Source organism: Planococcus citri, chromosome 2 (assembly GCF_950023065.1).
Source record: "Planococcus citri chromosome 2, ihPlaCitr1.1, whole genome shotgun sequence".
NCBI classification, from domain to species: domain Eukaryota; kingdom Metazoa; phylum Arthropoda; class Insecta; order Hemiptera; family Pseudococcidae; genus Planococcus; species Planococcus citri.
Window position 1 is genome coordinate 8,061,284 of NC_088678.1, and position 14,374 is coordinate 8,075,657.

Here is a 14,374-nt window from a genome sequence, read left to right on the forward strand (position 1 = left end):
CATTCGTGTTTTAGAATTTCTGGAAAAATGTAAATTGAATGATTCGATATTCACGATAACTAAGGCTAGAATTTTTATGCAAATGCATATTTTTTCTGGTTATACTATAGATTGCGCACATCCAAGTTATCATTGCGATTCATGAAATTGTTGTGTATTCTAACATAAATGCATAAAAATGCATATTTTTTCCAAAAAAATGGCTATAAACTGTATACATATTATTTACTGCTTATTTGAGGTCATATTTTTACAAGAACTGGTCAAAAAGACTTCCACCAATAAAATTTTTATTGGGTAAATTTTCGCAAGTTTGTTATTATGTATTTGAAAATCTAGCTCAAGTAGCTGAATATGGCACATAAAATACATAAAATTAATCAAGCAAAGTCCGGGGGACCTGGCAAGAGGGTTCCCCAGATTTGGATAAAAAAAATCCTCGTTTTTTCGGAGAATTTTTTATGTCAAAAGAGTTATTTGGACTTCATGTTTGTTCAAAGAATTGATCAGTCTAGACAAGGTTTCAATACTGTATATTGATAACAAGTCAGCTAGACAAATTTCTGAAGTAATCGATACCAATATTATGAATCTTGTGCTATTTTAGAAATAGTAGAAGTTGAGGGGGGAGAAATGGAGCTCATGAAGGTGCTACGTGAAAGTAGCACAAAATCGGACTTGATAGTCGGGTTACAGGAGGTTCGAATCATTTGAAAATGACACCGATATCATAAAAGTAACTTTATTTCGAAAATAGTAAAAATTGAGGTGAGGGGCTGAAGGCTCTGGAGGGGAGCAGATGAGTGTGGCAGAAAATCTGACGTCATATTTGTGCTCAGCGGTATCGAATCATGCAGAAACGACTTTTTACTCGTTAATAATTATTTCTCCCAAAATTGTCATTTTACCCCCTCCAGAACACATTTTTTGAAATTTTCACCACAGCGCACTAATGCAGAAATTTCGAAAAAAATTCATGATGTTTAGGGATCAAAAATACATCCAAAAAACATGTTTCTAACATTGTGCCTCGCAATTTTACTAGTTAAAAAGCATAAAAAAAGTTATAAAACGTCATTTAAGGGGTAAATATGAGGGAAGGGGGTTGAAAATTTTTGAGGGCATACCTCTCATGAATGTTCACAACACACCAAAAAATCAAAAAAATCGCTTCACATGGGGCTGAGAAAATAATGTTTACTGTGATTCCAAAAAAGGGGGGCTTCTCAAAAAGGAGGGGGTCTGGGGGTCTGAAACTTTCCACGCCGAAGTTTCTCGATAGTACCCGTCTACCATGTGAATATCAACCCAAAAGCTCTTCAGGTTCAAAAATTAATTTTTTTGGGAAATTTTGAACCCCCCCCACCCCCGTTTCCACATGAAGCGACAAGTTGCAGAGTGGCAGATAAGTATTTTTATGACCTATTAAGCAATACAAAAACTTTGGATCACGTCTGCCACATATATCTGGTAGTTCGTTTTTTCAAAATTTTCCCCAATTTTGTGGTTCTGTAACCCCCAACAGGACAGGGTGGAGAGTGGCAGATTCATAAATATTATCATCCCCAACAATATTTCGAACGTTTGAAATGGTTTATAGCTTTATAGTAATTTAGGTGATGTTTTTACAAAACCCTTACCTCATATTTGTTTTAATATCCGTCGATCAAAATTAGAATTACTTATTATAATTATCGAGGGGAAAGTATTGAATTTCAATAATTTAATCCGTTAAAAAGTATGTTGGCAACCGTCTTGAACAATTTTGAACTGTTCAAACGAATTGAAAGAGGACATCAAAATACACCACCTGAAGAAATTTCAAGTGCTGAAATTTATTTATAACAAACTTAAAATTAAACATTAATATTTGGTCAATTTCTTACAAAAAAATCAAAATTTGATCAAAATTGGTGATGGTGTGGAACCGTTCTGAAGCCTCTAACAAATTTTCAAACTCTTCTGTAGAATTCGAAAATCTGCTTGCTGCTCCAATTAAATTTTGATTTTTTCAAAATGAGAAAGAGACCGAATTTGGCTTTTTAAGAAATCACCAAAAATCGAAAAATTGATTTCAGCCCTTGAAATTTTTCCTGGTGATGTATTTTTGGATCCTCTTCCAATTCCTCTTTGTCCGATTCAGAATTTTTTGTGTCGGTTGGGATACTTACTTCACTTGTGAGTTAATTTCCACGAATTTTAATAGGCTATGATCAATATACATATTATGAAGACACATGGCTTGTTTTTTTTTCCACAAAAAAAATGCAATTGAAGAACTACTAGTGGGAGCCTACAATTAATCAGATAACCACAATATTGTGTAGTGGAGTCTTCAAAGAATGGTGATACCGGTAGTATATAGTCACGTTCATAATACTTGGAAGAGCCCAGCGAAAAAAATTAGGCATAATCCGCGTCAGATTAAAAAAATGTCACCTGTAAAAATGTATTCTGGCTGGGTTGTGAGGTATTTCGCATCGAGATGATAATAAATCGAATATGTTGATTAGGTTTTTTCAAATTTTTGACATTTTTAATGGTGTTGATACCATACCTATAATTCAGTTGGCATTTTTCAGGCCTCTTTACGTTTCAAATCCATTCCAGGTGAAACGCCACTGTTTTTTGTGTACCTCTGAAGTCACCCTGTAGAAAATAATCGACCTTGCCAAAAACATTAATTTTTCTTTTCATTTCTACTTAAAAAAAATTTAGGTCATTTTTTACACAATCTCCATCAGCTGATGAACAATAACAAACTAATGAACCATGTACGATAAAAACGTATGCTTTATTATGCAGTGATAATACAAGGCCGAATATACATTTACATATGTATTTCGAATTTTTTGATGACAATTTCTTGTGTTGTTAATACTTAATACGTACTTATTGGCGCATCTTTCAGGGCCACACGATATTTTTAATCCATTCGAGGTAAAATGCAACTTTCGTATAGGCTCCTGGGGTTTCCAAATCTCCACATAATGCCGGTCCAAAAGATGTGATTCCTAATATATTCCACATGCATACTTGCTTATCCACCGGTTTTTGAAGTGGACCTCCGGAGTCACCCTTTGTATGAAATTTGATTAGTAAAAAATACTGATTTTTATGGTGAAAAAAAAAATCAAATGAAAAGATGGGTCAGTCGTGAGTAGTTCTAGACATTCAAATCTTGAAAGAAAACCAACAGGGAAGTTTTTTTTATTTTTGAATGCTGGAAAACCGTCCTAGCAAGAGAATTTTTGAACTTGAATTCTACAATTTGAACAAAACGAAGCAAAGCTTGATCGAAACGGAATAGGTATCCTCAAACCCTCGTAACTAGAATTTTGGGTCTTGAGGTTCATTTTTGGATTTTTAAAAATTTTAAAAATTCAAAAAAACTATACCCATTTGAGCGTAAATTTTAAAGATTATGTTTTACTTACTGGGCATGTATCCGCGCCATGGACAAAATCTCCAGCACATATCATTGAATTAGGGTCGTAAGCAATTTGTTGGTTGCTTCCACCATCATTTTCAAACTTTTCAACACATTTTTTTTCATCGAGGAACGAAATGCTAGCTTTTAATAAATGATCGCTGGTTGCTTCGACTGTGAAACGAAAAACAAAATATCATATCTGCGAATATAAGGAGCATATTTAATACATATCAAATGGAAATTTATTTACCTGCATTTGTTCTTCCCCATCCAGTAATCTTTCCTGTGGTGTTTACCGGTACAGAGGTGGATGTATATAGACAGGCTGGTCTCACATATGGACTCATTTCAACAGTAGTATTCAATTCGAAAAGAGCAATATTGTGTAATATTGACTTTGATGTGAAATTTGGATGTTGGTGGACTTTTTTTATTTTATAAATAGCTGGCTTGGCGTCGTCTGTTTTCGAATTAATGTCCAAGTCTCCTAATAAAATCCATTGGGCTGGTCCACTGAAAATTTACAAAAAATAATAATGTCAGAAATTTTTTGTATACCAACTACTACCAAGTGTAGGAGTAAATGCTTCGTTGAATTCAAATATAGTTGAACTAACAGTAAAGGATCATTTTGGCCGCAGTTTGCTGAACTCAAAACGAATTTTTCACTTATCAATGAGCCACCACAATTCCATGAAACGTTTTCGAAACTGCTTCCAGAACCGATCAGAGCCTGTGCTTATCAAAAATACTGGATTAATTTGAATTCAAATCAATGTTATTGAAGCTAAAATTAATGTAAAGTTGTGAAATTTTGATTTAAGGTACCATGTGTGGGTATTCTTTAGGTTTCGCTTGTATTCCTCCGACGATTAGAGGTTCTACATTCGCGCAGTCTATTGTGTTGAACGATTGTGCTGGTTTTCCAGCCATTGGCGGTTGCAATTTTTTGACGTATCGATAATTAGCGTATTCTTCACATTCTGTAAATGATATTGCTGGTGTAATGAATTTTTTTTCTCTTTTATTTGCTTGGAATTTTATTTCTAACAATGATTATTTGTATTTACTTTGCAGGACTACAGATACAGCATCTTTGGAGTTTGTCGTCGCTGTTGGGTTGTTTGTGGAGTTCTATCGTTTGAACAAATACGAGTAGGTACTCAGGTTAGTTCAAATTTATAATGTATTCTATCAAATTTTATCAGTGAACAAGAAGGTAGCTTGATATATGCGATGCGTAATGTAGGAATTTTTACTTGCCAGAGCAATTTTTGTTTTGATGTCTCCGCTGGTCTTTGTTGTTGGCTGTTTTGAGGTTTTACTCAGTTCTCCTTCTGCTTCACTCGAGACTGTATCGAGAAAACAATATGATTAAATCGTGAGTATGCATACATTCCATTATTGGAAGAGATTGATTGAGATACCTATCCCATTTCAGATGGGACAGCTGGTTGGTTGTGTCTTTAAGTATTCGGACCGGACACTCACATAGGGGCGCTTGTGAGCTGGCCAGAATGTTTACATTTTTCACTTCAGACGGGGCTTTCTTATCAGCGTTTACGAAAGCATTAATTTCAAGGGTTAAAACTGAAAAATTAATTCGATGTACATTATTTTTACGATTATTATTGCATATTAATCATGACCGAATCATATTTTCATTTTTAACTCGTAAATCCAACGTTTTGGTAAAATATGACTGATAAGAAAGGGTTAAGAAAAAAGCCCCGTCTGAACTCCAGAACAATGGGCACACTAGCGCCATCTACGTGAGAGTCCGGCCCGAATTGAAAAATTTGCACCGAATTTTTAAAATATATGAAATTAAAGGAAGATTTGAAATATGTGTTTGGAAATACCCTTCCCCTCCCTCAATTTGGTAATTTTATTCTAGGTAGTCCGGCATATGACAATAGGAGTAATTGCACCCCCCCTGCCGATCCTCCGGAACAACTTTTTTCTTAAAGGGGACATCCTTAGGAACATTTTAACGCAAACTTGCCAAATAAAAAGTTGGCCTTACTTACAAAATGGCGGCCATTTTGATTGACAGGTCAGCTGAAATCGCAGATTTTGCGTTTTAGCATAGGACTTGCACGAACTTTTGCAAACTTTACAAAAGTAGATCGAAAGATCATGCAAAAATCTAGCACCTGTCAAAATTTCAAGTGCTAAAGTGCGTTTTTCGATTTTTGGTGAATTTTTAAAAATTGAATTTAGGCCAAAAATGAGGGAAAAAAATCAAAATTTTACCAAATTGACCAAGAAAGCTGAAATTTGGGATATACCCAATTTTTGACATGCCAAATCGATTGGAAACGGTTTCAATCCAGTTTGAGCAGTTCTGGAGCCTCCAGCAGATTTTTAAAACCGGAAATTTCCACGAAATTCCATCAAATTGGAGCTGTAAAGCTAAAATTTATACTAAAAACTAATTTCAATACGCTACGAAGTACTGCAGGTGAATTTCAAGTCGTTCTGGATCCTCCAGCAACTTTTTGAAAATCCCTGAAGCCTCCAGCAGATTTTTGAAACTTCAAATTTTCACAAAATTTCATCAAATGGAGATGGAAAGCTGCAATTTACTCTACACTCCAATTTTAACACCCTGTCAAAACGACTTCTAGTGGATCTCAAGTCATTTTAGAGAATCCAACGACTTTTTTGAAAATTACTGGAGCCTCCAGTAGATTTTTGAAACTTGAAATTTCCCCAACATTAATTTATCAAATGGAGTTGACAAGCTGAAATTTATTTCGCAGACTACATGGTGGTTTCAAATGGTTTTGAATCTTCCAGCTACTTTTAGAAAATTTCAATTTTCCAAAAAAAAAGTCATACAACCTTTCAAAAAGTTGCCGGAGGCTCCAAAACGACTTGAAATTCACCAGCAGTGAACTACGTAGCGTATTGAAATTAGTTTGCAGAATGAATTTCGACTCTCCATCTCAGTTTGATGAAATTTTGGGGAAATTTTAAGTTTCAAAAATTTGCTGGAGGCTTCAGGAATTTTCAAAAAGTCGCTGGAGGCTCCAAAACGACTTTAAATTTACCTGCAGTACTTCGTAGCGTATTGAAATTAGTTTTTATAATAAATTTCAGCTTTACAACTCCAATTTGATGGAATTTTGTGGGAATTTCGAGATTCAAAAATCTACTGGAGGCTCCAGTAATTTTCAAAAAAGTCGTTGGATTCTCTAAAATGACTTGAGATCCACCAGAAGTCGTTTTGACAGGGTGTTAAAATTGGAGTGTAGAGTAAATTGCAGCTTTCCATCTCCATTTGATGAAATTTTGTGAAAATTTGAAGTTTCAAAAATCTGCTGGAGGCTTCAGGAGTTTTCAAAAAGTCGCTGGAGGATTCAAAACGACTTGAAATTCACCTGCAGTACTTCGTAGCGTACCTATTGAAATTAGTTTTTAGTACAAATTTTAGCTTTACAACTCCAATTTGATGGAATTTCGTGGGAATTTCCGGTTTTAAAAATCTGCTGGAGGCTCCAGAACTGCTCAAACTGGATTGAAACCGTTTCCAATCGATTTGGCATGTCGAAAATAGGGTATATCCCAAATTTCAGCTTTCTTGGTCAATTTGGTAAAATTTTGATTTTTTTCCCTCATTTTTGGCCTAAATTGGATTTTCAAAAATTCACCAAAAATCGAAAAACGCACTTTAGCACTTGAAATTTTGACAGGTGCTAGATTTTTGCATGATCTTTCGATCTACTTTTGTAAAGTTTGCAAAAGTTCGTGCAAGTCCTATGTTAAAACGTAAAATCAGCGATTTCAGCATGACCTGTCAATCAAAATGGCCGCCATTTTGTAAGTAAGGCCAACTTTTTTTTTTGGCAAGTTTGCTTTAAAATGTTCCTTAAGATGTCCCCTTTAAGAAAAAAGTTGTCTCGGAGGATCGGCGGGGGGGGGGGGGGTGCAATTACTCCTATTGTCATATGCCGGACTAAAGGTGCGTGCTTTTTTTTATCGAGGAAAAATCGAAGTTTCGTTTGTCTATATTTCTGTCCACACTGTCTGCAATCCAAGATGCAAACAACTAAGGATACTCCAAATTAAAAATTAGTGATTGAGTGAACTCACCTATGATGCTCAATACGAATATAGAAATGCACGTCCACATAACAGATTTCATTTGGATCGTCATTTTAGCGCAATTAACACAACTATATAGGTAATTTAAATTATCTCTGGTTTTGGCGAATTACTTTGAACTGAAAATATTAGTAAAAACAAAAAAATATCAACTGAAATTATTTTGGTACATTTGTTTGCATGAAGGAAAAAATTAATGAACTGAATTTCCTTATACGAAAGACTAAATATTTACATGTTTAAAAACGCGTCTTTTTTCTAACTATGACCATCAATTCTATTTTAAATAACTTGTTTTTTCAAGATCATATCAGCAAACTGTCTTAAATTAATTAAATGCAGCGAGTATATTCGATCAACTCTTGAGACGAAAATAATACGTTATTTTTCTAGAAGTTTTCCCATACCTAATCAACCGAAAGTTATGCGATGGTACTTCATTTTTTTATTTTTTTTTTATTTTTGTTAAATTCGTTGGGGTCGGTTATAGGAAGAGTTTTGTAGTGTAGGTTTTTTGAAAAAGATGTAGGTACTCGAGTGAGAATTTCAACTCATGATGTAAGGTCAGTGCAATGTGCATTTTTCACTGGTTAAAAGTGCATTTTTTGGCTTGAACATTTTTTTTTTCAATTTCAATTTGAATGATTTTTTATAAATTTCAATTTGAAAAAAAAACTAACAAGAGCCCAAACAAAGCGAGGGTAAAACCTTTCAAGAATTGTATTTTGAGGGATGAAAATGATTTTTTTTTTTACTCTACAAATTAATTTCAAGAATTGAATAGTAGATAATTAAAAATGCAAATTTTGAAACAAAAGAAAAGCAAATAGGCCCGAGCAAAGCGAGGGCAAAATCTTGTAAAACTACGTACCTACATGCTTCTAGTGAGTGAAAATAATGTATTTTTGGTTGAAACAGGTTTAAACAAAAGGGCACAGGGGCCCGTTAGTTTCTCAGGGCCCCTGGCGATCGTTAGTCAACATCATAGGCCAGTCCACCACCGATATTATCCCTGCTAATCCAGATATTGCCTAACCCCCCCCCCCCTCCAAAAAAAACGGATCATCAATGTAGCATTTATTGTTTTAAAATCCATTTTTCAATAATTAAAAATATCTTTTGGCTGTTTGAATAAAACGAATTAAATGGAAATGGCGACATTCTCTTTGTACATTTGCCACTGACACTGTCAAGGCCAAACAATACTCTGGATCCAATCTAAATAGTAAGATACTTTAGTATAAACTGCAGGTTCGTTATATCCACAAGGAGGACCAAAAGATGTCACTCCTATGATATTCCACATGCAACTTTCATTTGGTATCAGCATTTGCAGCGGACCTCCTGAGTCACCCTATTTAAAAACAAATTACTTTTACCTACATATTTCAAATCTACATACATAAATCTTGATAGCAATGTTTCTCGTATTAATAATCCTATACTACCTTGCATGTATCTCTACCCTTCTCGGTGTCTCCTGCGCAAATCATAGTATTTGAATCGTACCCACGTACCAGCATAGCGCGATTCTTTTCCATTTGAACTGTATTTATGCATTTTTGATGGTCGACCACCGTAATGGTTGCTTTTAGTAACCTATCGCTGGGTTTTTCGTCTGTAAAATTAAAATCAAATTTTGGAAAATTGCTAACATACCTACTTGATATTTATGAGCTCTAAGCCAAGATATTTCTTACTTTCTCCAGTTCTTCCCCAACCAGTGATGCTTGCTTTAGTTTTAGCTGGAAAATCAGCTGTTGAAGTATATAGGCAAGCTGGCCTTACATAAGGGCTGAATTCGACAGTGGTGTTCAATTGGAAAAGTGAAATGTCGTAGTAATAAGATGATGACTTGTAATTCGGGTGGTTGTAAACTTTGACTATGCTGTAAACTTTTCGCTGGGGGTCGTCCTTTGTTGGGAATTTATTCAAGGCTCCTAGTAAAACCCATCGTGGTGGACCCCTGAAAAAAGAAGAGAGAAAATCGAGAAAGCAATTTTGTAATGAAACATTTGAGGGGTTCCATGGAAAAAGGGCCTTGGTCATTTTTTTTTTGTTTTTCTGTTTTTTACAATTCTGAATAATTTTTTAAAATTATATTGGAAAATGTTTGCTCATAGAAAGAAATTATTTCAAGTCTATCTGAGCGTTGTATAAATTGGTAAAAAAAATTGACCAAGGCCCCTCTTCCATTTAACCTCTTATTTGTAGTGTACGTTTTTTGAGAAAAATTTACTCAAGTGAGAATTTCAACTCACAAAATTGTATCATTAGTGCAATGTGCAGCACTCATGATGAATTTTTCACTGATTAAATTGCCACCGCAATGCCACGACACGTTTTTGAATTCTTTTCCATATCCAATGAGAGCCTGTGTTTTACAAAATCAATCATTTTATTTGTATTTCTATCACAGTTGTGCTCGAAAATGGGAAACATTTAAGAAATATGACAAGTCAAGTTGAACTTGATTCGTTTACCATATGAGGATATTCTTTGGCTTCGGCTGGCGTTCCTTTTGCAATCAATGTTTGCACATTCACGCAATCTACCATGTCGTAGTAATGTCCTTCCTCACCTGGTAGGTTAGGATCTTGCCATTTTTTCACGTATCGATATCTTCCATACTCTTGGCATTCTAAATCAGGGACCATAATGTGGTTATGTGGCTATAGAAATGACTACAGTAAACTAGCTTTTTTTTACGTCTAGTTGTTTGGAAACCAGTTTCGAACCTAAATATTCAGTGCATTATGAGAAAAGATAAATGTTCATGGTACACCCACTTTGTAGTGCTACTGCAGTGGAATTCCTGGAACTTCGAGTATTCTTTGACAGTTCTGGTGACATAATATTACCTTGTTCGCGAATTACCTACAATGAAGAATAGATATACGTAATTCTTGAAGCTAGGGAAATCTTTTTAAACTCAGTGGTGCCAATTTTTTGGCCCTTAGTGCTAATTTCAAAAAATTGAAAAAAATGTCATTAGCTTTCGGTTACTTTCCTCGTTTTTTTTTTTTTAATTAGCAATAATGACCGAAAAATTGGCATCACTGTGTTCTAAAATACGTATTTCTCTGCAAATCGGTGCAATTTTTTTAAAAACACGTCGAGTAGAGGTTGGAGCAAAAAAAAACGATTTTTTTGAAAATTCTTTCTCTTTGAGGGCTTATATGGTTCTTACGTACTTACCTTAGGTGATGAAGATGTTGATGAAGTTGTTGCTGGGATAATATCTGATGGATCGCAGCATATTTTTATATCTTTTTTGGACATTTTACCCCGAAAACCACATGGTATAGCTTGCTTACTATCAATAAGCTGTTTTGTGTATGAACAGTTGATGTTATTTACGCAAATCTGTCCGTATTTGCTGCAGTTGTCTTTAAAATCAAACTCTGAAATTTTAAACATGTGACTAATTAATTATTAGGCTACTGTGATATTTCCGCAAAAAAAAATTTAGCATAGATTTCCACTCAATAATGAACCATTTTTAAAGGAACAATAAATTATTTTGGGAAATAATTTCATATCAAACTGCCAAAGTTTTTGAACTTGAAGTTGGTGATTTTTGAAATATTTTTTATGTGAATTGACGCATTAAAAAAAAATTACGTCAAATATACAAATAACTTTATTTGATTATTTACAACCGAAAAATTAGGATGGCTTTTTTCTGTGATTCTCGATTTTGAAAATTCTAAAGCTCACGAGAAAATACAATTTTTTTCATACAAGTTCGAAATCGTGTGAATACAATTTATAGTGATTATGAGAATTGTCATCTAGTAAATTAGTATAGCAATCGTAAAAAATTTGTAATCGCTTACCTTTTGCTTGGCCGTTACAAAGATACGCTAACAGGAAAACTTGAAGAATTGGAATTATTGAATCGCATAACATTGACATTCGACACACTGACATTATGAAATAAATTTTTAAAACACTTCAACTTTATAAATTCCAATACTGTGATACCACCAAATGTGTACTCCGTCCTAGAGTTAGATGTCAGCCTTTATATGTAGGTACCTCTAGGTACATGGCTACATACTACACGAATAGGGTAGGAGAATTATTGCATTTCGTACCGCACGTAGTCTCAAGTTAATGGTTCTCAAGCGCCATGAATGATATCATTCGTGTTTCCGAATTTCCGGAAAAATGTAAATTGAATGATTCGATATTCACGATAACTTGGGCTAGGATTTTTATGTAAATGTATCTTTTTTCTCGTTATACTAGATAGCGCGTATCCAAGTTATATTTGCGATTCGTGAAATTCTCAATCCATATGGAAAAGTTTATAGCGCTTATTTCTGCATATTTCTACCATAAATGCATAAAAATGCATATTTTTCCAAAAAAAGGCTGAAAACTGCATGTTTACCGCTTATTTGAAGTCATATTTTTACAAGAATTGGTCAAAAATCTTTTCCATCAACAAATTTTTACTAGGTAAATTTTCTAAATTTTTTTACTATTCGAAAATCTAAGAATTGAAAGAGGATATCAAAGTACACCACCAGCAAAAATTTCGAGAACTGAAATTCATTTTTCGATTTTTGACGAATTTTAAAAAAATTAGTTGGTCAATTTCTCATGAAAAAAATCAAATACTCGTAGTCTCGTATGCTATTAATATATTGATCAAATTGACCTATTAGGTTTGAATTCAGTTTGTATCCTATTTTCGACCTCTGGAGTCGATTGGTGATGGTTTGGAACCGTTCTGGAGCCTCCAACAGAATTTTGAATTCTCATGTTAGAATGCGAAAATGCGCCTGCGCCTCCAGAATGGTTTCGAAACAGCCAGAAATCTGCTTGGGATATCTAGAATAGAGTACAAACCAAATTTCAGCTTTTCATGTAAGCTCGATCAAATTTTAATTTTTTTTAAATGACAAATAGGTCGAATTCGTTTTTTTTTTTTAAATTTACCAAAAACCAAAAAATGGATTCTAGCTTTTGACATTTTTGCTGCTGATGTATTTTTGGATTCTCTTTCAATTCTTCTTTTTCTGATTCATAATTTTTTGTATTGGTTGCCATACTTACTTCCCTTGTGAGTCCATTTCGACAAATTATTTGATCACCCAGTAAGCATTGCAATGTCACTATCACATCATGCAATATCACCATGGAGATAGGTATGTAATATTGCATTGTGATGTCTTCACCCACAACAGTGTAGGGACATTTTTGCAATGCCACATAAATATGTATATTACACTGAAATATTAAAAAAAAAATTAAATTCATAAAATGATAGGGTACCCATTTTAGTTTAGCAAATTGAGAGTGATGTAAAACAAGAAATTCAATTAACCAAAAATTTTCCTCTTCTCTGAACTCCTAGAGTTTGGAGTTGAGATTCGAGGCCTTTTGACTCTACCACATTGGCCAAAGTCTTCAGTACCCGTCATTGATAAAGGCTATTCAAGTTGAGACAGTGTCTTCCTTATATACTGATTGTCTACATATGGTATCTGCGAGAAGTAAAAATGGTATACTTTGAGGCAAGAATGTCACAGTGATATCTTTCAGTGATTTCTATGTGATATCATCAAAGTTATATTTTGGAGACATTGCGGCCAAATATTTTTTTTTTACACTCCAAAGCAATGTCGCAAAAATGTCACAGGAATATTACTTTGTAATGTCCTCCTATACACATCACAAAATGACATCACTGTGATATTGATGTCACAGCATGCTTACTGCGATAGGTACACATATTTAAAGACACAAAACTTGTTTTATTTTTCATCAAAAAAAGTACAATTCTAAGAACTAGTGGGAGCCTAGAATTAATCAGATAACCAGTATTTACAAGATACATACAATGGATTGTGGAATCTTCAAGGAATTGTGGTACCAGTAGTAACTGTAGTCTGATACATAGTACAGTATGCTCTCGATAACTTGAAACTCTTTAACTTGAAAACCTCTATTAGCTGAACCAACCTCCATTACCCTTGAAATCTCCTTAACACTCAATGTTAACTTTACTAGGGTAAGTCGAAATTGACTACACAAACCAATAGTAACTCTGTAATGGGAGAAAATGATCACATTTATGTCACCTATACTGGGAGAAAACTAATCGATTTCTCCCACTTATAGTGACAGAAAGCTGTTAAAAACCAGTCGTCTATACTGGGAGAAAACATTTTATGCCATCTTATACTGGGAGAAAAATATCATTTTTCTTGCGTCTATACTGGGAGAAAAAATCGACTTACATCGTATATAATTACATCGATTTTGCGCCACCTAAGTGGGAGAAATATTACGACACAATCTGTCAGCTCATAAGTGGGAGAAAAATACTTGGTATTTTTCTCATTTCATCGATGTCAAATTTTTCCATCACTGAAATCATGCGACTTTAATGACCACTCGTTTATAGATCGACCCTACCTGCCACCCCGTATACCTACCTAATCGATATTACCTATTTATTATCGAATATGACGCAACTTCCAGAAATGTTACTTCCGAGATGATGCAATCAACTAGATATTACGTCATATTCTCGGCTTCCTATTCGCTCCTTGATACTTCCGGGGGTAATGCTTAGCCAATCATAATTCACGGCGCGCGCACAACTTACCCTCTCTTTTTCCTAAAAATCACAATTTCATGAGAAGCGATCCGAGCAACAACTTATACTTTCACTCTTCTTCGGTTCTTTCAATCGTTCGGTTAAGTGCAAGTTCTGGTGCGGTTCCTGTGTTAAGTATGAGATCGATGTTCGTTTATGGGCTTGGGACTTGCTCCCAACCCAATGGCCGTTCTTTAAGTTCGTTTCGATGCCGT

At 34.5% G+C, this 14,374-nt stretch overlaps 2 protein-coding genes across 3 annotated transcripts; both read right to left on the bottom strand.

The window, feature by feature from the left end:
• Positions 1–2,775: 2,775 nt before the first annotated feature.
• LOC135834462 (serine protease snake-like) lies at positions 2,776–7,798 on the bottom strand. The gene is made up of 8 exons (XM_065348342.1): positions 7,532–7,798; positions 4,697–4,785; positions 4,504–4,567; positions 4,262–4,416; positions 4,051–4,166; positions 3,684–3,946; positions 3,438–3,604; positions 2,776–3,078 (listed from the first exon to the last, which is right to left on the bottom strand). The coding sequence occupies exons 1-8, from the start codon at positions 7,593–7,595 to the stop codon at positions 2,908–2,910; spliced, it is 1,089 nt and encodes a 362-aa protein (XP_065204414.1). The 5' UTR covers positions 7,596–7,798; the 3' UTR covers positions 2,776–2,907.
• An 807-nt stretch (positions 7,799–8,605) lies between these two features.
• LOC135834458 (serine protease persephone-like) lies at positions 8,606–11,608 on the bottom strand. 2 transcript variants are annotated; one of them, XM_065348337.1, is made up of 8 exons: positions 11,383–11,602; positions 10,742–10,947; positions 10,333–10,420; positions 10,027–10,184; positions 9,805–9,917; positions 9,244–9,509; positions 8,992–9,161; positions 8,606–8,897 (listed from the first exon to the last, which is right to left on the bottom strand). In XM_065348337.1, the coding sequence occupies exons 1-8, from the start codon at positions 11,474–11,476 to the stop codon at positions 8,733–8,735; spliced, it is 1,260 nt and encodes a 419-aa protein (XP_065204409.1). In that variant the 5' UTR covers positions 11,477–11,602; the 3' UTR covers positions 8,606–8,732. The 2 variants fall into 2 exon arrangements, with proteins under 2 accessions (XP_065204409.1, XP_065204410.1); XM_065348338.1 differs by having other exon boundaries at positions 8,777–8,915; positions 11,383–11,608.
• Between the last annotated feature and the right edge of the window lie 2,766 nt (positions 11,609–14,374).

What these genes read in the sequence shown, in the direction of transcription:
- LOC135834462 (XM_065348342.1), bottom strand. Translation starts at nt 7,595, where the DNA reads ATGACGATCCAAATGAAATCTGTTATGTGGACGTGCATTTCTATATTC. An exon ending in ATTCGTATTGAGCATCATAG is followed by an intron (nt 4,786 to 7,531) that starts GTGAGTTCACTC and finishes TTCTCGATACAG; the next exon opens with TCTCGAGTGAAGCAGAAGGA. An exon ending in ATGGGGAAGAACAAATGCAG is followed by an intron (nt 3,605 to 3,683) that starts GTAAATAAATTT and finishes TTCGTTTCACAG; the next exon opens with TCGAAGCAACCAGCGATCAT.
- LOC135834458 (XM_065348337.1), bottom strand. Translation starts at nt 11,476, where the DNA reads ATGTCAGTGTGTCGAATGTCAATGTTATGCGATTCAATAATTCCAATT. An exon ending in TTGTAACGGCCAAGCAAAAG is followed by an intron (nt 10,948 to 11,382) that starts GTAAGCGATTAC and finishes TTAAAATTTCAG; the next exon opens with AGTTTGATTTTAAAGACAAC. An exon ending in CACTGCAGTAGCACTACAAA is followed by an intron (nt 10,185 to 10,332) that starts GTGGGTGTACCA and finishes TCCCTGATTTAG; the next exon opens with AATGCCAAGAGTATGGAAGA.